Source organism: Siphateles boraxobius, unplaced genomic scaffold (assembly GCF_051911475.1).
Source record: "Siphateles boraxobius isolate OS27281-9 unplaced genomic scaffold, OSU_SipBor_1 65, whole genome shotgun sequence".
NCBI lineage: Eukaryota > Metazoa > Chordata > Actinopteri > Cypriniformes > Leuciscidae > Siphateles > Siphateles boraxobius.
This window is the reverse complement of record NW_027509192.1, coordinates 14,690,902-14,714,070: the sequence shown is the minus strand read 5'-3', so window position 1 is coordinate 14,714,070 and position 23,169 is coordinate 14,690,902. Positions and strand designations below refer to the sequence as shown.

The 23,169-nt window shown below is 38.0% G+C and overlaps 2 protein-coding genes across 4 annotated transcripts in view; one reads left to right on the top strand and one right to left on the bottom strand.

The window, feature by feature from the left end:
• The first annotated feature begins 4,796 nt into the window (after window positions 1-4,796).
• On the top strand, window positions 4,797-21,096 carry apba2a (amyloid beta (A4) precursor protein-binding, family A, member 2a). 3 transcript variants are annotated; one of them, XM_077211226.1, is made up of 12 exons: window positions 4,797-4,980; window positions 8,047-9,615; window positions 10,714-10,773; window positions 10,902-10,938; window positions 11,105-11,250; window positions 11,372-11,458; window positions 11,752-11,934; window positions 13,019-13,198; window positions 16,598-16,810; window positions 16,886-17,005; window positions 17,209-17,349; window positions 18,804-21,096. In XM_077211226.1, exons 2-12 carry the CDS (start codon window positions 8,077-8,079, stop codon window positions 18,873-18,875), a joined length of 2,778 nt encoding a protein of 925 aa, XP_077067341.1. In that variant the 5' UTR covers window positions 4,797-4,980; window positions 8,047-8,076; the 3' UTR covers window positions 18,876-21,096. The 3 variants fall into 3 exon arrangements, with proteins under 3 accessions (XP_077067341.1, XP_077067340.1, XP_077067342.1); XM_077211225.1 differs by having other exon boundaries at window positions 4,826-4,980; window positions 10,899-10,938; XM_077211227.1 differs by having other exon boundaries at window positions 4,900-4,980; window positions 16,598-16,771.
• duox2 (dual oxidase 2) overlaps window positions 20,861-23,169 on the bottom strand; it is a 3,931-nt gene continuing 1,622 nt past the window's right edge. The window contains exons 3-8 of the mRNA XM_077211228.1: window positions 22,714-22,771; window positions 22,194-22,328; window positions 21,900-22,107; window positions 21,578-21,792; window positions 21,263-21,480; window positions 20,861-21,041 (exon numbers count right to left, since the gene is read on the bottom strand). Coding sequence (XP_077067343.1) covers window positions 21,033-21,041; window positions 21,263-21,480; window positions 21,578-21,792; window positions 21,900-22,107; window positions 22,194-22,328; window positions 22,714-22,771 — 843 coding nt within the window. The 3' untranslated portion in view covers window positions 20,861-21,032. The remainder of the gene's footprint in view (window positions 21,042-21,262; window positions 21,481-21,577; window positions 21,793-21,899; window positions 22,108-22,193; window positions 22,329-22,713; window positions 22,772-23,169) is intronic.

Below are 23,169 nucleotides of genomic sequence, written 5' to 3'. Positions count from 1 at the left end.
GAATTCACAGGCACATCAGTTACTGGGCGGAGAGCCGCATCTGTTTCAAAGAACGCTCGTAAATCAGGGTAAATGTTATCCGGCTGACTAACTTCTTCTACATCATTTTTTTCTATAGGTTTGTTGCGGTTCAATTTCTTAGTCAAAGAAGAAATTCTAGCACGTAGCTCTTTGTTCTCTTTTTCTAGTTCTGAGTTATGCTGAGACTGTTGTGTAGCTACTGCTAAACCAAATTCTCTATGGCAGCATAATATCCCTTTCACATTTTTTTTGCGGATACTTGCTCCAAGCACCTTTTTACACTCATCTACCGACCAAATCTTGTCTGGATGAATCTCATATTTATGTGTTAGTTCTTGTCTAACGTGACTATTAGGTTCATTTGTTCTCCTAACAGTGTTTTAAATTCACTATCTGACCACAAAGGGGTCGCAAGACCACCTTTTTTAGTTGTGGAGATTAGTCTAGCACTTTTCTTAGTCATTTTGTGGATTTCTTTGTTACCACACAAACAAACACTAAACTTCTCTGATTACAGAGGGTATGCTTGTTAACACAAATCAACTGTTGTTAAACTTCCTTGTTACCAACAGATCACAAACTATTAGTACGTTATACTAATCTTCCCTAAAAGAAAAATGCAAAAGGATCTTTCACCTTCTTAACTTTTAAAGGTTAAAACAAACAAAAACACTAAATCTTCTCTGATCAAAAGAGGCTACACTCGATAACACAGTTAACCTTCCTTGCCCAGAGCAAAGGGTAACACACAAAATATTAGCACGTTACACTAATCTTCTCTAAAAGGAAATGCAAAGGATCTTTCACCTTCCTAACTTTTAGAGGATAAACACATCCCTGTTTGAACAGAGGTTCACCAATATTAACACGTAATGTTAACCTTCCCTGCCTGAAAACAGAGGGTACAATATATTAGCACTTGATGCTAATCTTCCCTAATTTTATAGAGGATAAAACACTTCCCTGGCAAAGCAGAGGGTAAACAGTATTAACATGTACGTTAATCTTCCCTGCCTGAAAAACAGAGGATACATTTCATCTCTAAAGCAACTTTAGAGGATAACTTTAGTTAACAAACCCTACAGCTGTCTGTTAACTTCTTCTCTGATGGCACAGAGGATAATTTTTACTGGTTTTTCAACGGTTCTTTGAATGGAGTGAAACTCACCAAATTTTTGTTGTATGGAAAAATTCCGTCTGGAAACTCAGTCAGAGATCTTTGTTGAGCTTGGTTCTGGAACTAAGTTAGCTTTGTTGAGATCTTTGTTGAGATTCACTTCGCGAACTCAGGCAGCTTTGTTGAGATCTCTCTGGATTCAAAAGATTCAGTCTGGAACTGGAAAGTCAGATCTTTGTTGAGATCTTTGAGCTTTGAAGTTTCAAAAGTTCATTCTTTGTTGAGTTTCAGTTTCTCCATCCGGGTCACAGGCACCATCTGTTGTGAACTTCTTCCTTCTTCAGTGTAGAAAAACTCAGAAGCGAAAACCAGGAGACTTATTTAAGCAGGATTCTTTATTTGCTGTAGTCTGCTTAGTACCCAAGTCAAGTCAAGTCAAGTCTAACCAAGGCAGTATACATTGAGTTCATATATACATTTGAAGGGAGAGGGATTACATTGTGATGAACAAAGCATGTAAATGAGTTGAGACAACGAGAACAGGAAAAGCCTAGCCGTCTCGTACTGAGATGGGACAGTCAGGAATATCCCGCTGGGAACCCCTACCGTTTGCAGAGATTTCCTGGTCTCATCATTTCTAAACTTTCTCAATATAAAATACTATTGTGTTGGAAATCTAAATTAAACATTTAAATAAATTTGTAATCCTACAATACTGAGTTCGCCAGAAGTGCTGCGGACACCATTTTCTGCCAAGACACTGAAATTAATTTGGTTTGATGCTTCCACTGAAGGATATTCTTTAGAGACTAGCTGATGAGTGTACATCAATTGTAGGCTACACTTGCTATTGTGGTGCATTATGGAATTGAAAAGATGTATTCGATAATAGGCTCACCCGATTGCCGTAGAGAAATCTCTGATTTGATAGGTTTTGCAAGTTCAACATGGGTTATAGATCGAAGTTGAATGAACGAGTACTTATGTCCTTTCGATTTCTTACAGGTTGAGTTGTTGTTGCCCATTACACGCTAGCATTCTGCTAATGAACGCTGATTCGTCAGTGAAGGACTGATTACGTCCAGAGATACCGCTTGATGGTATCGTGGGATCTGAAGCAGGACCAGAATGTGTGTATGTATTTTCGGCGTGGTCTTTTAAAACAACAAAACAAAAACTCTTCTAGCACGTGTATTTACCTGTGTGAGCTGTGTTGTCGATGCCTCGAGAGAAAAGACAGTGCAGAGCACGAAAGCACCTAAGTGACTGAAGGATTGCCGTAAAGCAGTATCTCTGGCCGCACAATGTGTATGACGTCATTGACATTTTAAAAGACTTTTTTAAGCAAATAAGTGACTCTAAAAAATCTAACACCCAGCAATGATTCATTTCTTTTCATCTCCTTTCGAATATAACATTGGGGACGGTACACAGCCGGATTCATCACTTATTGGGGATGGGGTCCCCTGAAAACATTTCCGTTGTGTTGTGAACTTTTGCAGCACGTTTCTTTATTTGGTTGTGTTGTGAGTATTTGGAGCACGCGTGTGTTGTAAAACTAATGAAGAAGTTTTCCTAATTTGCAGTTGTTTTTTCTATTTGCATGTGTTTTCTTAAAGAGCAACATGCAGGTTGGACACCCCTATATAGCATAGTGTATGTTGATGATAGAACAACTAGATTTTCTGAACTGGAGTAATATATATTTAGCCATTAACGATATTTTGAGATAAATTGTGACAAAATAACTTCCGCGTCTGTAAAGCACTAACCGGAAGTGACGATCGGCGAGGTAGTCTGGTCAAGTTCAAGCTCAGATTACAATGAAGAATGAAGAAACCGAGTTCTCCGATGTGGACGAACATGCTTATGATGGCCCACAGGCCTATAATTATGAGCCTCCTAGGCGAGATAGTAGTCAGGGGGAGATCAGGGGGAGGAACAATGGGCAGAAGAGAGAAGTAGAGTTGTGGTGTCAAGAAAACCAGTGGCGAATAGGGCAAGTGACTTGGTGAGTTCATGTAAGTTAGCACCGTGGCTAACGCTGGTTCATCTACTGTATGGCTAGTACCTTGGTGTTTTGCAATAAATCTGCTTTAGCAAACATACGTTCGACCTTGTTCTTGATTAAACATCCATTTAGATTGTCTTAATTTAAGCCAGCAACGTTTTGTCTTCTCATATTCTACGCTGACAGTGATTATGCAGTCCATCCAAGGTGGTTAGCACTATCTACATCGACTAAATACCATACCATAACAACAAATTAATAATGACAATACCTAAGCTACAATAGCAACAGTCTAATGGCGCTTTTCCACTGCATGGTACGGTTCAGTACGGTTCTGCTCGCTTCGCTTTTCCACTGCGTGGTACGACTCAGCTTTAGCTCGGTTTGCTTTTCAACTGCAGTTAGTGATACCATTTAAAGCGAGCCGTACCGTACCATGCAGTGGAAAAGCGCCATAACAGTCATATCTGTATAAAACTCCAGTACGCGGTTTTGCCTGCAGGAGAGGGGCAGATTAGGAAGAGAGGCAAGGGTCTCCCTGACGGCTTTTTGTTGGCTAGGTGCTTGTGCGGACATTGTGATTCTATGGCGTCGGCGGTGTAAACTTTGACGGTGGACTTGATTTCATAGAGTGCACCGAGGGAACAGCATCAGTAATCAGCCTCACGTGGTCCTTAATCCGAAATCCCATCCAAGACTCCATCAAATCTCCAGGTCCATAATTCTCCGGAGTGAAATGTGCGCCACAAACGACCGAGTGTGTGGTAACAGACGCAGCAGTGAAGTCTGCTCTCTTCACCTGCACAAAACGCACACAAGACCGAAAAGCCTTGTTTTTCCTAGAAGAAAAATTATGGACACGATGTCCTGACAGGCTGGAATTCGTGCAACTAGCACAAACACAATAATTTACCATTATGGCTTCTCTAAAACTCGATCTAAAACTTTCTGTCTCTCAATACTGCTCTAACTACACCAACACCCAACAATGAGAAAGCTGACCGCGAGCTCTTTTATTTATCTCGGCCAACGTCATATGACGCGTTGCTATAGCGGGAAAGGCATATTCCAGAGCCTAGTACATTTTCATCAAAATCTCAATATCAAATGAGATTTCATTAGTAATTTCTACATATGTGTTTTTAAAATACCTCTGCAGACAATTTAAAGTATTAATTCAGAAATAAATTCAACCTGCATGTTGCTCTTTAAGTTGCAGCGCGTAGAGCTCTCTCGGCCACCGTATTACTCTATTGGCATATTCGGACCCACTATAAATGGCTGTCCTCTGAAAGTGCAGTAGGGGGCAGTTTCGGACACAGCCCCAATTATACTATGTTTAATATTGCATACTGAAACATACTTAATATTGCATACTGAAACATACTTTATAAAGTATGCACTACATTGTAAAGTGATGTATGCCATACACAATATAGTTATGCAGAATGAAATGAATCCTAAAAATGAATGCTATTTGATTGATAAAGATAAGACTAGGCTATATGTATCACATTTTAAGTTTGTTGACTTCAGACAGGCAAAGAGCTCTTGTCACAGAGGAATAAATTATTTTTAAGTTAAGGAAGGATCTGAAGATTTTATATTTTATATCCTATAGCCTTCGTTGCTGTGATTTTGACTGTCTCTTTAAAAAAAAAGTCATAAAGCGCTTCACTGTCCCGGGATGCTGAGGGTGTGTGTATAAGCTACATCCACGTTTCTCAGCATCTGTGGTTCATGAAAGACATGTCCTAACATTTGGTCTGTAAATGTCTGATCAAAACAACGACAGATATTCATTTGGTTGAGCGACGCCAAACTGGCTTCGGTAAGCAATTCATTTTAAAAGCTGATCGTCGGCCGGTTTTAAAATTACATATTACACGTTTCGATTTTAGTCAGTTTTATAATACCTGCACTAAGAAGACAAAATGCACAATGTGCTGATGCTCATCGCCACGTGTTATTTTGTCATTGTGAGTGAGTGCTTTTTTTAAGCGCGTGCACATTATGTGGCATTTCAATGACGCTGAAACGGCGACGTATTTTCATATTCTCTGGATATGAGCCGGGCACATGCTACTTATGGTGTTATGTGCAGAAACAATAGCATTTTGGCCATGATTTACGGAGTATGAGCGGTGTTTGTGATTAATTTGTGCTGTGAGGAGTCCGCGTCGATGGATGTTGCAGTAATTCTCGATATGGCAAGCTGAATTAACTTTTAATCATTCGCAGGATATCAACAATTCAATGTTTACAAGTTAAAATGCTAATTCTTCATATCAGAAATTAGATTTCTACTAGTAACAATGGCAATTTTTGTAATATCCGGAATTACTTTTCCACTAGTAAAAATGTGAATTCTTAATGTCAACAACTACGCAATGGCTTAAAGAAATAAGAATTCTTGATATCAAGAATTAAATTTCAATTAGTAAAAAGGGCTAATCCCTGATATCTGTAATTATATTTTCAAACTGAAAGAATTGATTTCTTACTAGTTGAAATTCCAATTTCACATATCAGAAATACAATTCCTACTAGTTGCCTAAAAATTAAATTACTGATTGGAATGAATAAATGTCAAAATTGCTTGCCATAGCTCGAAAGAAGAATGGATCGGAACATTCATAGAAAGAATGTTTTTCGAGGCTGTTATATAGGGCAACAGCTGTACAAATCTGACCATATAATGTGTTATCTGATCATACAACCTTGCTAAAAAAAAAAAAAAAAAAGCTTAAATCAGCATAAACCGATTTTATTGTCTGTTGGGCTGTTTAGAGAGGTTTGGGACACTTTTTACCTGGTCAGATATTTAAATATTTTATTGAAATGGAACTTTTTGGGTACAATTATCTCTATAAAATGAACTTAAAGAAATTATGTCATAATCAGAAATTATCTGAAAAGTCTTAGAAATTCATTGTTCATAATGTGTGTGAACCTTGGAAATGTCATGGAAATTAATTGGGCAAAAGGAGTGGAAACCCTGTGACATTCAGTGACATTCAGTGACAGTGACATTCATAAATTAACATTAAGGTAGACCGGTGTATTGGCCAGTTAGAAGTTGCTTGCTGATCTAATAGCAATACTAATGTGTTCGATTACATGCTTCAACCACGCTTTCAGCTTAGGCTTGCTGTTTTTTCTTTTAAGATCTGGGCCAATTTCCACAGTTTATCTGAAGTTGCAAACTGTGAGTTACCTAATTAATGTGGAAAAATAATCAATTTACTTTTGGGCCAATTTAGCTAAATCACATTAAATGCAGATAGATTAGCAAATTTAGCTAATCCTAACTGGCTGAAAAAACATTGTACTGCCACCACTGAATTTCCATTCTTAAATATTTAGCAATCCAATGGCCTACAACAGTATTTGAACACTTAAGCCATGCTTAAAAGGCTGTTTTCAAACTTTGTTCATTTGCTCCGCTTCTGCACCCAGATTCCACATTTCTTGATTTCATCATCCTCAAACAAATTTGGCCATCTGTGTTGAAGCAAGCTTGTGTTGTATAAAGGGACAAATTAAGTGAGACACATAATCAAAAGCAGGAGGCTGTATGTCCACTGGGAATCTGATGCCTCTCATCAAGGGAGAAATCCCTGTAGTGCAGGAAAATATCAGCATGTTTCCTGCTGATACACTTGCTGAATTGTGCAGATCTGTCTCCCTGATGCTGTGGTGTACTGTGCTTGATGTGGATGAGGTTGCTTTCCACAGAGGTTTTAATACAGCTCAGGAAATGTAATAAAGATCAGGGAAGTCAAGGTTTAGATATAAATTGCATATAGAATTATGCCTTATAATCAGTTCTGGATATTGGCACATTTTATTCCAGCACCTGCTGGATATTTGCACACTTTATTTTACTACATAATTTATTGTCCAAAACATTAAAGGGATAGTTCACCCAAAAATGAAAATTCTGGCAGTATTTACTCACCCTCATGTTGTTCCAACCTCGTAAGACCTTCGTTCATCTTCGGAACACGAATTAAGAAATTTTGTATTAAATCTGAGAGCTGGATCACTCCTCCATTGGCTTCTTCAGGGATTGAAACTTGCAGCCCCGAAAAGTCATTAAAGACATTGTTAAAATAGTCCAAGTGACTACAGTGGCCATCTTAAGTTTATCAAGCGACGAGAATACTTTTTGTTCGCAAAAACAAACAAAAATAACGACTTTATTTGAACTATTCATTTCCTTCTCTGTGGGCCTCGAGTCAGTTCACTAGTATAACAGCGCAAGCCTCTGTTGTTGTACGTCACACGCATCACACACATGACCAGCATCAGCCAATAGTGAGCCTACGTGTGACGTAGCTCTACGCAATCACACTATGTTAACTGACTAGAGGCCGACAGAGAAGGAAATGAATAGTTCAAATAAAGTCGTTATTTTTGTTTGTTTTTGCGAACAAAAAGTATCAAAGTATTTGAGAAAAGTAAAAAGAATCACGCAATCAGTAATTTAAGGGCGAAAGATCCCCCCAAGCTAATTTCAAGTTCAAGTTGGTCACATGGATTCACCACACTGACCAACAGAAAGCTGCTTGTGATTTTGATCTTAAATTCATTTTAGTGGTTTAAAATGAAGAATGTTCCACATATGTGCCGCTGCATGGATATCTAGAGGGAAAATAACTTAAAAGGGATTGTGGGTAGGTTATAAAGGTAGGTAAAAGTAGTTAGAAGATGTTTTCTTAGTAGATGTCTCTGATTTGAATTGATCAACTGTATGACATTAGTGACTACATCAGTTTGACATAAACAGTGTACTGTATTATGTTTCCATTTACAATCACCAACTACTGTAAAGTTGTTATATTTTCTCATCAAAGACAATTTTTTACTCACTTTTGGCACTTCTTTTTTTCAGGGCTGAGAGAGTCCTACTTCTGTGGGTCTGATGAAGCTAGTCATGGCTCTCATGAGAAGACCAGGGACCAGAGCCTTTGTTTCAGAGCTCAATCCTTCAGCCTCTAGCACTGCACCTGAGGGAAGTGAAAAGCTCAAAGGAGATGGAGTTTATCAAATTCCTGAGCAACTTCGGGTCGACAAGCTGGACATCCAACCATCCTCGCCTACGGCAGCTAGGTCCTTGTTAAGTGATGGGTCTGGGGACGACTCCATCCCAGGCGAAAGCTCCCTTCAGCCAGATAGCATGGAAGAAGACTCGCTGTCCGAATATGATAATGTAGGATCTGGGGAAGAAGAGGAGGAGCGTGATTATGAGGAAGATGAGGAACTGCAGACTGAAGCAGATAGGATGACCTACTATGTCCACTGTTGTCCAGAGGATGAAAGCTACATGGAAGGAATGGACTGCCATGAAGGTGCAGATGGTGCTGAGTGTCCAGGCACATCGCGGGATGTCAGGGATAGCTGTAGACCAGAGGAGGCTTGGAAACACGCAGAAGGCTTTTCCAAGGTACCACAGAAAGATGCACCAACGATGGTCTACAAACGACCAGAGCCCATCACAGAGACGACCTTCGTACAAGCCCCCATGGCTGAGGATGAGGAGGATGAAGAAGAGACTGAGGAAGAAGTGGAAGAGGACAGTGAAGAAGAAGACAATGATTTTTTTCACTATGTAGGGAACAAAGGGGAGTTGAACAACAATGAGGTCCCACATAAAGGCGGTTGTTCTGAAGTCTTTCTCAGAGACAACAGAAGTCGTCCCCAAGAATCTAGTCATGATAAATTGGGGCAAGAAAGTGATTCAGTAAGTAACTATAGAAGGAACCAGGGCATTCCCAAACACCCGAGGGATATCCCACCAGGGTCAAGTTGTGCTCCTAGGAATCGAATGGAAAGCGTTCAGGAAGAGTGTGCTAGTGGCAGTCCAAAAGATTGTGATGTCCCAGTGGTCAGAGAATGTAGACAAAGTTTCAGGATTAGAGGGCATCATTCGGAGAGAGTACACAACAGAGACATTGCTTACCAGGGCAGTAGCGGGGGCAACAATAAAGCAAAATTTGCAGATCCAGAGGACAGAGGTGCTTGGAAAAAAAGACATTTGCTAAAATACTCTAGAGAGGACGACAGGGACAGAGATGGGAAACATTCACACGAGCAAAGTAAAAGTCCTGGAGACAGCAAAAACAGAGGACATGACCATCCCATTTGTAATCACAAACCAAAGGGTGAAAAAGAGACAAGGAGCTATGGGGATGTTGAGGAAGACCAGATTGTGATTGGAGTTAAGACCAAACTTAAAATTGCTCCAAATAACTCATGGAGGAACAAAGATCAGACACCTGATCAGATAAATAATGGGAAAGGGGCTCCTGACAGTTCCAGGGCCTCTTCAACATCATCAGGCAGGAGAAACAGCCAATCCAGAGCCCATGTTAATACACCTGTACAGTCGCCAGACAAATGGCTGCATAAAGACTTGGCCAAACCTGTTCAAAAGGAGAAGACAAGGTCTAGTCAAGAACAGGTAATTCTGCAACATTTGGATCCATTTGAATGGATCCTTGTTATTGTAGTAGCATTTATTCCAGATTGACCCATTCCTAAATGCCAAAAATTGTGGATGGTAGCTTTGCATGTTGATCAAACATCCTGTTCTTGTCTTATTTGGAGACTCTTAACTACATTGCACCAGACTTCAACCAGTGGTCTGCCTCCTAGACAAGCATCAGACAAGTGTTTCCAATGAGATTTTAAGATTTCCATCCATCCATTCTCCAAACCTCTTGTCCCCTGTTAGGTCACGGGGATGTGTCTCGGGCTGCAGGGGAGGGAAACACTCTGGGCAGGTGGCTAGTCAGATTTGAAGATTTGCTCTAAACAATAGACTATTCAATTGTTAGTGTTAAAGGGTTATTAGTTCACTGAAAAAAATTATAATTAAATTATCGCCATCATTTACTCACCCTCAAGCCATAGGTTTATAAGACTTTCTTCTTTCAGCCAAACACAAACGGAGTTATAATAAAAAAAAATATCCTGGCTCTTCCAAGCTTTATAATGGGAGTGAATAGTCACTGGGATTTTGAAGCCAAAAAAAGCGCATCCATCCATCATTAAAAAAATCAATACGACTCCAGAGGGTTATTAAAGGCCTTCTGAAGCAAAGCGATGCGTTTTTGTAAGAAAAATACAAAAAATGGTTGTTGGGAAAACAACACAACATTCCTTTATGCAAACCTTTAACCATTTGGTTGCAATTATTCTAATGCTAATTGTGCTAATTTAACTAATACAGGGACAGAATTTTTGTGTTGCATTCCTTAAAAATTCAGTTGTTTCGCTTCTTCTTATACATATACTTGAAATATGTAAACTTCCATGTATATCCACAAATAATCTAAACAGTTTAATAAATGTTTGGGCTCTTGAAATATTAAATTGTAACTGCTACAACTGCCTAGATATTGGCTACTGGCTTTTTAATACAATAGCACTACCATACACTTATATTATGGCTTCAGCCTTATGTTTTTATCAATAATCATGTCTCATCATCATGTCAATTATAAATTTTACCTATATATCAAAATATGATTATTGTCTGGTTTAATATTTTCGACAGGTTCCTCAAAGTAGTCCAGTGGACAGTAGTACAGTGCCACCATCCGGACAAAAGAGACCGGCAAGTTACTTAATTATATGCTGAACAGTAATCTCAGAGTCGGTTCTGTCCCTCAGAATACATCCTTTGGGGCAAGATGTAACCTGAAAAAGGATCTGTACCTCAATTATCGTTTTGCTTTTCAGCAGATCCAGAGAAATCCCTCTTTTCCAAGCTTTGTGGACAGTAAGTCCTGTTTTATTTTAAACCCAATTGAGACACAAACCTTTAAAGATTTGAAATATGCATCTGTACATTTGTTGATTGTAAAGTCAGGTTAAGGGTATTAGCTCAGATTTCAGGTGTTTTATTAGTCCAGTTGTTTATCCTGTTGTTTGCATTTGTTTCCCAGTCCCTGGTCCATGTGAGCCAGAAGATCTCATCAATGGAATCATCTTTGCTGCAAACTACCTCGGCTCTACCCAGCTGCTGTCCGAAAGAAACCCGTCAAAAAGCGTGCGCATGAAGCAAGCACAGGAGGCTGTGGACTTTGTTAAGGTATTTTATAAGATTCTCCTCACAAATATATTTAATGTCCATTAAAATAGCAGATGGTTTCAGAAGTTCTCTCTCAGTCCACTAGATGACACTGTAACCTTTTTGTAACTGCTTTCTTTAGTCTGTAGAGGGTGAAGCTCAGAGCTTGACTGAGATTGACTTGTTCATCTCAACCAAGGCCATCAAGGTGCTCAATGCTGACACACAGGTGGGTAAAATTCATATAAACCTGGTAATTGTATCAATATATAGACAGTATCGTGCAGATGCTGATATGTCGTTACGGTGCTCTAGTAATGGGAATGCAGGTTTGAATCTGGTCTGTGTCAATTCCCAATCCCATTTTCCCCTTTCTATCTAAATACTCCCTGCTTTCCACTTCACTATCTCATAAAAAGGCAAATTTCTCGTTTAAAAAGACAAATGTTGACATTACAGAACAAGGTGAAGGATTTATGCCTACAGACTTTTCATTGGCTGACTCCTGATCCTTGTTCACAGGAGACGATGATGGACAACGCGCTCCGCACCATCTCGTACATCGCAGACATCGGTAGCGTGGTGGTTCTGATGGCCCGCCGGCGTCTGTCTAACTCCTCCTCACTCGACTGCACAGAATCAGACCTCAGCACAGATAGTCAGAAGCAGTACCGAATGATGTGCTACGTCTTTGAGTCAGAGGATGTGAGACATTTATTTATTTATTTGGAGAAAAGCTTAAGTGTGTCTTCTTTTCCTTTTCGGTTGACATTACATTATTTGTGCAATTACAAATATTTACCAGTTTGTTACATATTATTGGTAAAAAACCCAGATGGAATATTTTGTGCTTTCATGCACTGATTTTATAGGGGGAGAAATCTGCAGAATTCTGTGGAATTTATAGATTTAAATGCAAGATTATGGATTTAAATGTGGTGAAATTATCTGAGAGTACTGCGCTTTTATTGTTAGCCGAAAGCTTTATCAAATTAGCCCAGACATTTCATAAATAAACATGGATATTTTAATTAAGTTTAATATTCAATAAGCAATATTTAATAAACAAATATTATATACTTATAGGTAACTGAATGCATTATCAAATTAGCCAAAATAATTACTAAACAAACATATATTTATTATTCAATAAGAAATATTTAATAAAAAAACACTCTTATTGGAAGCTGAAAGTAAAATAATTATTATAAAGTATATAATATTTCATATTCAGTAAGACTTTTTTAATATTAATATTTAATTAAAAGAACAATCTCATTGGTAGCTGAAATCATTATCAGAAAATTAGCCTAAATAATTGCTAAGCAAATATAAAAATTTCTTATTGAATATTATACATTATATATGTGATAAACACACATTATTTTTGGGTAGCTGAAAGCATTATCAAATTAGCCTAAATAATTACTAAACAAACAGGGAAGAGATGGCATGTGCATAGCTGTATGATTGACAGGTGTTCCAGCACTGTGGAATTCTGCAGGCAAAGATAATTGTGGGTTTGTAGTTCATTGCTCCTCTAACCTCTAGTTAGTTTTGTATTTTATTCTTCATCGTGTTGACAATGAGCTGTATAAAGTATCTGCTCATGTAATTGTTTTTTTGAGTCAAGCACTCTCTCGCTCTGAGATGTCGTCACGTCTTCAAGTATCCTCCTCTCGCTGAGTGGTTCACCTCCCTCTCTCTCTCTCTCTCTCTCTCTCTCTCTCTCTCTCTCTCTCTCTCTCTCTCTCTCTCTCTCTCTCTCTCTCTCTCTCCCCCCCCACAGGCCCAGCTCATCGCACAGTCCATTGGTCAGGCGTTCAGCATGGCCTACCAGGAGTTCCTCCAAGCCAATGGGATCAATCCCAAGGACCTCAGCCAGAAAGACTACAGTGACATACTGAACACACAGGAGATGTATAATGATGACCTCATCCATTTCTCCAATTCTGAAAATCTTAAAGAGGTAATAATTAAAGCACTGGAAACCTTAATCATAGCAGCTCGGAATTGTAGCTGCTTTTGTACAAACGTGTTGCGATGCTTCTGCGAATCAAACCTGTTTATTCCAGATCCCCTTCTTTCAGTCTTTCCTAATGTTTTTCTATCACTTTTCATTTTCCTATCTATTTGTCGACCAGTTTGGGTTTCTCAATGCTGCTGCCAGTAGAATTAAGATCAGGGAGTCAATATATACTTGTTATCACAAATGTAATATATTTAATTTAATTTAACAATGTTATAACTATGTCAATAAACACAAAATAATTTGTATATACACACAAACTGTATGTATATATATATATATATATATATATATACATATAATTATAGTAAACATATACATTAATGATATAATGAATGACATATAAATGATACTGTATGTATTTATCATTTTAATATATTTTTTAATATTAATAGATTACATTTTTATATTATTTATCATATTCATTTTTTATTGATATTATTATTAATGTTTATATTATTTTGTAATTAATCAAACATTTATTTTTACTATCGGTATTATATTATTTTCACAATATTTGCTACCAAAATCATCAAATTTGAATATTAGAAAACTAACATGCTCTTCTGCAAACCCATATGCTAAAAAGCTATAACTATGACAATAAAAAAACATGAATTAGCGTATATACACATAAACTATAACTATTATATTTATATAATTGTGTGGGTGAGAACAGTATATGGGCCCTATCTTGCACCGGCGCAAATGACTTTGTACACTGACGCTTGTATCATTCCTATTTTGCACCCGCGCACAGCGGACTTTTCCCTCCACAGACACACGTCGGTTAACTAAGAAATACACTTGCGCTCCCCGGGGCGGTTCAGCGCAAAGAGGAGGCGTGTTCCTGCGCAAACTTTCCCTCATGCTATTTTGCTGTTCTATAAAACAATTGCGCCACTGACCAGAAAAAAACTAGTCTAAAGTCAATGGCTCGTTGCGCGTACATTCAGATGCTATTTTAAGCGCGCATGCTTGGCCACAGGGGCGTCATGCAAGCCAAAATTCTCGGGGGGCACAATCTGAGACGTTGCAATTGTTTTCTGACAGGTGATATGGATCATGTTAGGAGGGGTCAGCGGGTTTCTCCCCCTGAACATTTTTAAATTCTGGCTGTTAAACATACCATTTCAATGCAGTTTGGGAGGGACAGAAATACGTTAACGGAGCTAGCAGCAACCCTCCTCTATCTGAGGACTAAGTTAAAGTATCTATTTTGTAAGTTTATGTAAAAGAAAGGTTGATGAAAGAACTGTAAGCTCAAATTCAAAAGCTTTTGAAGTCTACTTCATTAAAGCATGTTTACACACACACTTACTGTACACTTAGGCCTACTACACATGATTTTAAAAACAGTACCATTGCAGTTTTTATGTTATGATTTTAAATTGGTATCTGACCTAAGAACGATCTTACATTAAAGGTACATAAAGGTGCTGAGGTCTGACTTTGTGGTGCTCTGAAATTAAGTTATTTTAATATGAATATATGATGAAGGACTTTGAAAGAAGTTTGACAGATTTCAGTGCTGAATAAGGTTAACACTACCCCGTTTATTTGAAAATGGTTAACATTTGACAGAAATGTAAAAAAGTAATCAAATCAAATGTAATATGTAACATTACTTTAGTAAAATCATTGAAATACTGTAGTTACACTGCTTATTATTATATTTTAAATAAGGAACTTGTAAAGGGTAATTTATGAGCTAACAGAAAAGCTAGTAACTTGTAACTTGTACATTTAACTATGGCTTATTGGCTTTGTATGGCAGGCAGTAACGTTAGCCAACTAGTTTACGGTAAGACTAGGCTAGCTATCGATAACGTTACACTGACACAACTTAAGTTAATGCTCTGAATTTCGCAGCTAATATCAAATCCATAACTTTTTTATCAAATTAAAATTTCCAGGTTAACCACAAATAATCCCACTACCTTTTAATATCATCCGATAACTAATTCAATGCCGATTTGTTGCTTTGCCCACTTACCACTTCAAGACCGTCTGTAAAACATTGCCAGCTCAACGTGCGAGACGAGTGAGTTGCTTGGACATACACAGCAAAGATTCTAGAGCGCTACGCGCGTAGCGCTCTAGATTTGATATAGCCTACACAGACACGATATTAGGAAAAAGGGGCGGGCTGATGCTGACCGATTTATTACACATCCAGAAGAAAAGGCTACATTTGAGTCGTTATAGGCTCTGGTATTATGGAGCATAATAGGAATAAAGTTGTGACAAAAAACATTTCCAGGGAGGAAAAATGTGAGGGGGCATCTGCCCCCTCACTTTGAATGGGCATGACGCCACTGCTTGGCCATAATACAGAGTGTGAACAACGCGCATACACTGTAGAGGATTCTCTCATCTACACAGATGCATTTAACTTTTTGCAAATTATACATTATTATAAGGGAAAATATTAAAACACGAGGGAATTCATTGTTGTGTCCATGACGATGGGGAAAATTGGCATAAAGCTTACACATTTACCCAAATTATTATATGCATGTTTAACCGAAGCTAATTTGGGTGGGTTTGTCCCATCCCCAATGTCACTTCTCTTTCTTTTACGGCCCTGGCGAGAACATCGATCTCCTCGGCTGTGAACTGATTCTGAAGCGCGCCTGGTAAATGCGCCGTTATAATAGTATTGCGCCACGGAACAAGCGCACCTCGATTATCATGCTCTTAAAGGGAATGTGATATAAAGCTCTTATTGGTTTGTTTCCCGTTACTCCCCAACCACACCTATGAATAATGAAGCTAATTCAGACCAACCCCTTTTAGATTTGCGCCAGGCGCAAGAGGCATTTATCCCGCCGGGAAAACAGCAACAGCGCCGGGATCCTTTGACACTTGCGTTTCAGATCGTTAAAATAGGGCCCTATGTGTGTATTTGTTAATATATATATATAAGTAATTCTAATTATATACATATTTATATAAACATTTAAACAAACATTTATTTAATTAATCAAATATTTATTTGTATTTTTTCCCACAACATTTACTACAAAATCCTCTCAAAAAAACATTGAAATATCAACAAACTAAAATGTGCTAAAAGCGAGCCTGGTTATCACCTTATGTCCATAACCACATAATTGCTAAATACTGACCGATTAATCAGCCAGGCCAATGTATTGTTGTATATGCAAAACTAAATGCAAAAAAACAGACATAAAACGTGATCAGAGGATTTTTTGGGCTCGTTCTACATCATACTTAAAATAGCACCTGCCACCCCATGTTCATTATATGAATGCAATATTCTTTGCCTTGAAGTTCTTTCTTTACTTTTAGTCAATTTTGATTTTTTGCAACCAGCTTCAGCTAGAGAAGCAGAAGGGGGAGATACTGGGTATGGTGATCGTGGAGTCGGGCTGGGGTTCAATCTTGCCCACCGTCATCCTGGCCTGCATGCTGAACAACAGCCCTGCCGCCCGCTCCGGCAAACTCAATGTGGGAGATCAGATCATGGCAGTCAACGACACCAGTCTGGTGGGCCTGCCTCTCGCCACCTGTCAGGGCATCATCAAGGTTTTGACATTCTTATGCATGTATTCAACACCCGTGTGTCGTTAGATTGCAGTATTACATATGTTTGTGTTTCAGGCCTTGAAGAATCACGTCCAGGTGAAACTGAGTGTAGTGAGTTGCCCACCGGTGACTACTGTCCTCATAAAGAGACCAGACCTGCAATACCAGCTCGGTTTCAGCGTTCAGAACGGAGTAGTAAGTGTCAAGGATCAAGAAAGACAATAAAATAGACACGTCAGCTTTAACAAACATCTAATGCTTTACCGAAAGATGCAGTTTTCATTACAGTAACTTAGCTTATCTAATCAGCTGCTGTGTATTTGCATACTTAGGTGACTTTTTTGTAGTATCATGTCTTTTTTGCAATCTTGCTCTGTCATCCTGTTGTTGAATTGCAGATCTGTAGTCTGATGCGTGGAGGTATTGCGGAGAGGGGAGGGGTGCGTGTCGGACACAGAATAATTGAGATAAACGGACAGAGTGTGGTGGCGATGGCGCATGAGAAAATCGTCCACGCCCTTTCCGTGTCCGTAGGAGAGGTACGGCTTTATATATACGTATGTTTTGGTGGAACATTAGTAATAATCCAGCCTCTGGAAGGGGTGTAAAAGTCTCAAATATTAGCCCATTCAAATATTAGCCCATTAAAGGACCAGAAATGTCTTTATTAGGTACACCTGGCTAGTATCTGGTTGGACCCTTTTGCCTTCAGAACTGCCTTTATTCTTCGTGGCACAGATTCATCAAGGTGATGGACACATTCCTCAGAGATTTTGGTCCATATTGACATGAAATCATCACGCAGTTGCTGCAGATTTGCTGACTTAACATCCATGAAGCAAATCTCCCGTTCCTCCACATCCCAAAGATGCTCTATCGGATTGAGATCTGGTGACTGTGGAGTCAGTTTCAGTTTAGTGAACTCATTCATGTTCAAGAAACCAGTTTGAGATGATTTGAGCTTTGAGACATGGCGTGTTATCCTGCTGGAAGTATCCATCAGAAGATGATACACTGTGGTCATAAAGAGATGGACATGGTCAGCAACAATACTCAGGAAGACTGTGGGGTTTAAACAATGCTCAATTGGCACTAAGGGGCACAAAGTGTGCCAAGATAAATATCCGACACACATTATACCACCACCACTATCAGCCAGAACCGGTGATACAAGGCAGGATGGATTCATGCTTTCATGCTGTGTACGCCAAATGTCACAGTAGAAATCCAGACTCAACGTTTTTCCAATCTTCTATTGTCCAGTTTTGGTGAGCCCGTGTGAATTGATCTGAACTGTCTGGCACCAACAACCATACCATGTTCAAAGTCACTTAAATCATCTTTCTTTCTTCCCCATTCTGATGCTCAGTTTGAATTCAGCAGATCGTCTTGATCATGTCGAAATGCCTAAATGCATTGAGTTGCTACCTTCAGATTGGCTGATCAGATATTTGTGTTAATGTGGAGCTGAACAGGTGTACCTAATAAAGTGGCCAGGGAACTCTTATTATTATTTATCAAGTTTTTCCTGAGAAAAAGTGTGAAACAGGCTTTTTATACATGTATTATTATTGTGTATTAAGTGTGGATGAGGAACATGCCTAAAATAGAAAATGTATGACGTATCGTTTCAACACTGTTGTAAAATTATTAAAAGAAAATGTTAAAAGCAATTAAAAACACGCAATAAAAAAGTGGAAGCTAATTATATACGTGCTTTTTTGTAATGACAATGTAATTGAGTCAGTTTTCAGTTTCGCCTGAACTCGAGTACTGTACAAATTCCTCAAAACAATACGCAAGCTCTGTACAGTTATGAAGAATAATTAGTACTTTACAACCCTTGCTTTTTGCAGTGAGTCAAAAAAAGCTGACCTTTATCTTAAGTAATCATCCTTTCTAGCATTTTTGCATTCAGTTATTTTTACTACGTAGATTATTAATGACGTGAATGCTATTAAAATTAAGAGGTGTCTTTTCTTTTTCTCAACAGATAAACATGAAAACTATGCCAGCCGTCATGTTCAGATTGTTAACTGGTCAAGAGACTCCGGTGTACATATAAGGAATCATAAACCTGGGACCTTTTCCTGCGACGTTAAAAAAACATCTACAGCTCCTCCTAAAAAAAAGCAGAAAAATATTCATCTTGCTTCATGTGACTGTAGACTGCATGTAAAGATCATTATAAGAGTGCAAACATGCACACATAATCACATAATTTATCAAAGAGGGGCTTTTACTTGCTTATTAATGCAATTATACATACAGTCTTCAATGGCAGACTTGTTAGTTTGTATATATGTTATGCTTTTGGTTCAAGCCTTTTGGTCGCACTTTATTTTACAGTACACTTACCTAAGAAAGTACTGGGTAATATAAGGTAACTACATGGTTTAAGGTTAGGTTTAGGTTCAGGGTTAGTACCTAGTTATTGTACAGTTATTGTAATTACTATAAAAAGTACATAGTATGTACATGGGGAACAGGTCTGTGAAATAAAGTGCTAGCAGCCCTTTTGAGTTCTTTAAGTAGTTAAAAATGAAAAATACCAAGTGACTGTACTACAGTTAAGATACTGACGATTTAATCGATAATGTAGGGCATCATCACTACATTTAATTAACAATACTCATTTCACAAACTCAAAAATTGGACTAAAGCATGCTAAAATCCAAAGATTACTGTTACATTTTCTGAATAGGCTGCATTTCAGTTCTTCTTGCTGTCCTCGTGTCTCTGTGATAAATGGGTACTGTACACTATGAATGACTCATTTCTGTAGATTACTAGTTCAGCATGCCCTGCACTAGTTCATATTTATTCATATTTTGAAGACTTAAAGATATGCTAATCAGAAAACCTGAGCTGCATTCACGTTCATGCATGATATTATAAATGATATAATGAATGAGTCCGAATTATCTCATGAATGAACCCCATCTGCATTTCAGGGATGTAATTTTAGTGCTTATAATTTTTTCTCTAAGCATTAAATCCACACACATATATCAGTGTTATTTTACTACCAATTATGTACTATTATAGTTTTTGTTAATATTTTGAATTAGATATTTTGTTTTCATTTTGGTCATTTTAATAAAGTTTTAGTAATTTTTTTGTTTTATAGTTTTATTTTGTGTGCTTTTTTATATAGTTTTTCTGTAGTTGTAGTTTATTTACTTCAAATTTAAGTAAATTAAAATATTTTGAGAGATTTTTTTTTAATTAAATTTTATTTCAATTCATGTTTTTTTATTTCAATATTGCTGTCAAATCAATTAATCGTATTTAACATATACACATTATATAAACACAAAAGTATATGTATATATACACAGACACACACAACACATACATTATGTACATGAATACAATAATATATACACACAAATATATTATATTAACACAAACGTGTCAGGGTTTTGGGTAGAGGAGATGAGGCGAGGACTCAAGCGCAGAAAAAATACGCTTTTATTAATGAAAAATAAAACAAAATACAACCAAAACTACCTCGAGGGGGAAAACAAGACTGACTAGAATGACTTTATTGACTTGACTAGACTTGATTGAAGCACACAGCAGGGAACACAGTGTACATATGACGTACATACAATGACGACCTGCACAGGACTGCAAACAAAGGAGGTAACAGGTGGGGCAAATGAAACAATAATCAGGCACTGTAACAAGATGGGAGAGATTAGACAATGACAGGAGAGCACATGGCACAGGGCTCTGTCGCAAAACCAAGAAATAGACTAGACAGAAGTGACAGAACCCTGACCAAACCTTTATGTTAGATGCGATTAATCGATTTGACAGCACTAATTTCAAGTAATGAAAATGGGTTTTTTATGGTTTTAGTTTCTAGTTGATGATAAGCCTGGTTTAATACACCTTGAATTACATTACCTGTAGGCTAAACTTCCACATTCGTGTGGTTGTGAATTCAATCTTGGTATCGCCAAATGTTATTGCAATAATGTGCATAGTATCTCATTTTACTAAGTTCATACTGTAACACAAATAATGAAAATGGACACATTGTAGAATTATATTTGTTTTAATATTATTATATTTTTTGTGCATTATGTACATGTATACATATGTATTTGTAGTAGAACAATAGAAAAAGTAACAATTTTATATACAGCTGCTCCTAGAAAGTTTCGGTTTGCAAGTTTTCAAGTAGTAGTTGTGGACGACAACAAACCGCCCCTCAAAGCCTCTGTTAAAAGAAAGAAGGAAAGAAAAAAGGAAACAATAAATATTTCAACAGCAAAGACCGTGCATTTTTAAACAATCAATGACATAATTTTGGTGTTAGTAGTAATATGCAGTCGTTGTATGGAAAAGAGCAGCATCAAGATTCTTCAAAACAGCTTTTTTTTTTTGTTTGTTTTTCAGCTAATGTTAATGAAAATGCATTTATTTGTGTATAAAACATACTGTTAATGTAGTGATCTGCTGAGGCAAAGAGCCATTCCCCGACTGTGTGATGTCATCGGAGATCACTCCCTCTAGAAAGCCTGAGTTGATGTAGCATTCACCGGTATGGCATTCGTCTTCCTCGTTGTCCACGCCAACACTGAACACCTCCCTCATCCTCGCAGGGAATAGACAATCCAGTAACACCACCAACAAACCAATCACAGCGCACAGTAAACCTGAAAATCAACCGTAATCATGTTATAAAGTATTTTATATGCTTTCCGAGTCAAAAACCTTTCAAGAGTGGCCCGCTTTCCCATTAGGAGCATTTACCCGTTGCCAAAGCGATCCAGAAGGAATGGCTGTAGTCTGTCCTTAAGGACTCTGCTCCTATACTGAAGTCACATTGGGACACGTTGTATATAGTTGAGAAGGAAGCCATGGAGAAGAAGATGAAAGCAGCCGTGGCTATCATCATGTACCCGGCGTAGAGGATGACGGGCATTGAGAAGAGGATATTGGCCACCAGCCAGCAGCAAAAAGCCGTCCTGCGGGAGAAGGCCATTCTTTACTTTAGCTTGTTTGCATTTGTTGAATAGGATGGAGTTTCTTTACCCTACAGTAAGAGATTGGTGGTGACTGTGTGTTGGTTTACCAGAGATTGGCTGAGGCGAAGCGGCCTGAGTATCTGTACTGGAAGATGAGCCCGCAAGCGCTGTTGCGTGTGAACTTCTCTGCGATGTAAAGGATGGGGTTGGGAAGACCCCTCTCGAGCGCGTCGCCGTACTGCTGATCCACGCTGCTCGACCAACTGAAGATCTCGTTGTAGTCAATGGTCTCGTTTATCTGCGATACTGGCTCGCCTGTTGGAACAGATGTCAAAAGACCCGGTCAGAGTTTTGTGGCTCAAAAAAGTGGGCCTAAAATGTTGCGGACTCGTCCTGTTCACCTCTGAGTGTGATGTTTATTCCGTACAGGCCCACGTGCAGTCCCACCTCAGCGGACACCACTGCGTTACTGAAGGATTTGTAGGTGGCGTTGGCCTTCACGCTGGCTTCAGCCCAGTTTCCAGTAAAATTCAGCACTGAAGCGGACAAGAAGAGTTTAGCAGATCATGAATGAAAAAAATGAAGGCCATATAAGTTTAGCAGCTCTTATATAATAAGTGGACTTAAAGGGATGTTTGTTTCTATTGTTCCAGCTGAATATTTAGACTCCTACTTACACTTAAAAAGATGTGAATGTCATTGCATTACATAACAAATATGTCAAACCAAGTGGCATTAAATTTAATGAAAGAAAATTTCTGGTTATTACTTTGACCTTGGTTAAAAGTCATTGAAAAATTGGTGAAGTAAAGCATAACTTTAACTTGGAAGTGTGAGAATAGTTTTTGAAGCCACTATACAGTAACAACTATACCAAATTTCCTAATGAACTTATTTAGTGAAAATACCTGAAACACTCACCAACTAAAACACCTCCGATAAATAAACTAATGATTATCCTGAACATCCAGAACAGTCTCTGAAAAAAAGAGGACATTATATTTGAATGTTCTTTTATTTTTATTTTTTTGCAGAACTTTACACAAAAAAGTTGATGTAAAAGACTTTACACTATAGGTTTATAAGTTAGTCCTAATAAGGGCAAGAATGTCATCTAAACTGACAAAAATACCTCAGAAGTGTAATTTTAGTCTTAGTGTACAGACCTTAAGATTAGAAAATAGAAAATTAAATCTCAAAATGTGTAAAACATAGAAAGAAATACTTTAAATTCTATGATAGGCTATGTTTGACAAGTCATGTGAATTCAAGGTAGCCTACAAGGAAACCTTTTACCTCAGAGTTTACAACAATCAATCAAAATGTAATAGAAATGACATTTTTAAAAAAGTACAAGTAGCCTAACCATCATAAAAT

Excerpts from the sequence above, each read along its gene's own strand:
- apba2a (XM_077211225.1), top strand. The coding sequence starts at position 8,077 with ATGAAGCTAGTCATGGCTCTCATGAGAAGACCAGGGACCAGAGCCTTT. Across the intron at positions 11,251-11,371 it reads AGGCTGTGGACTTTGTTAAG|TCTGTAGAGGGTGAAGCTCA; the intron begins GTATTTTATAAG and ends TGCTTTCTTTAG. Across the intron at positions 13,199-16,597 it reads ATTCTGAAAATCTTAAAGAG|CTTCAGCTAGAGAAGCAGAA; the intron begins GTAATAATTAAA and ends TTTTGCAACCAG.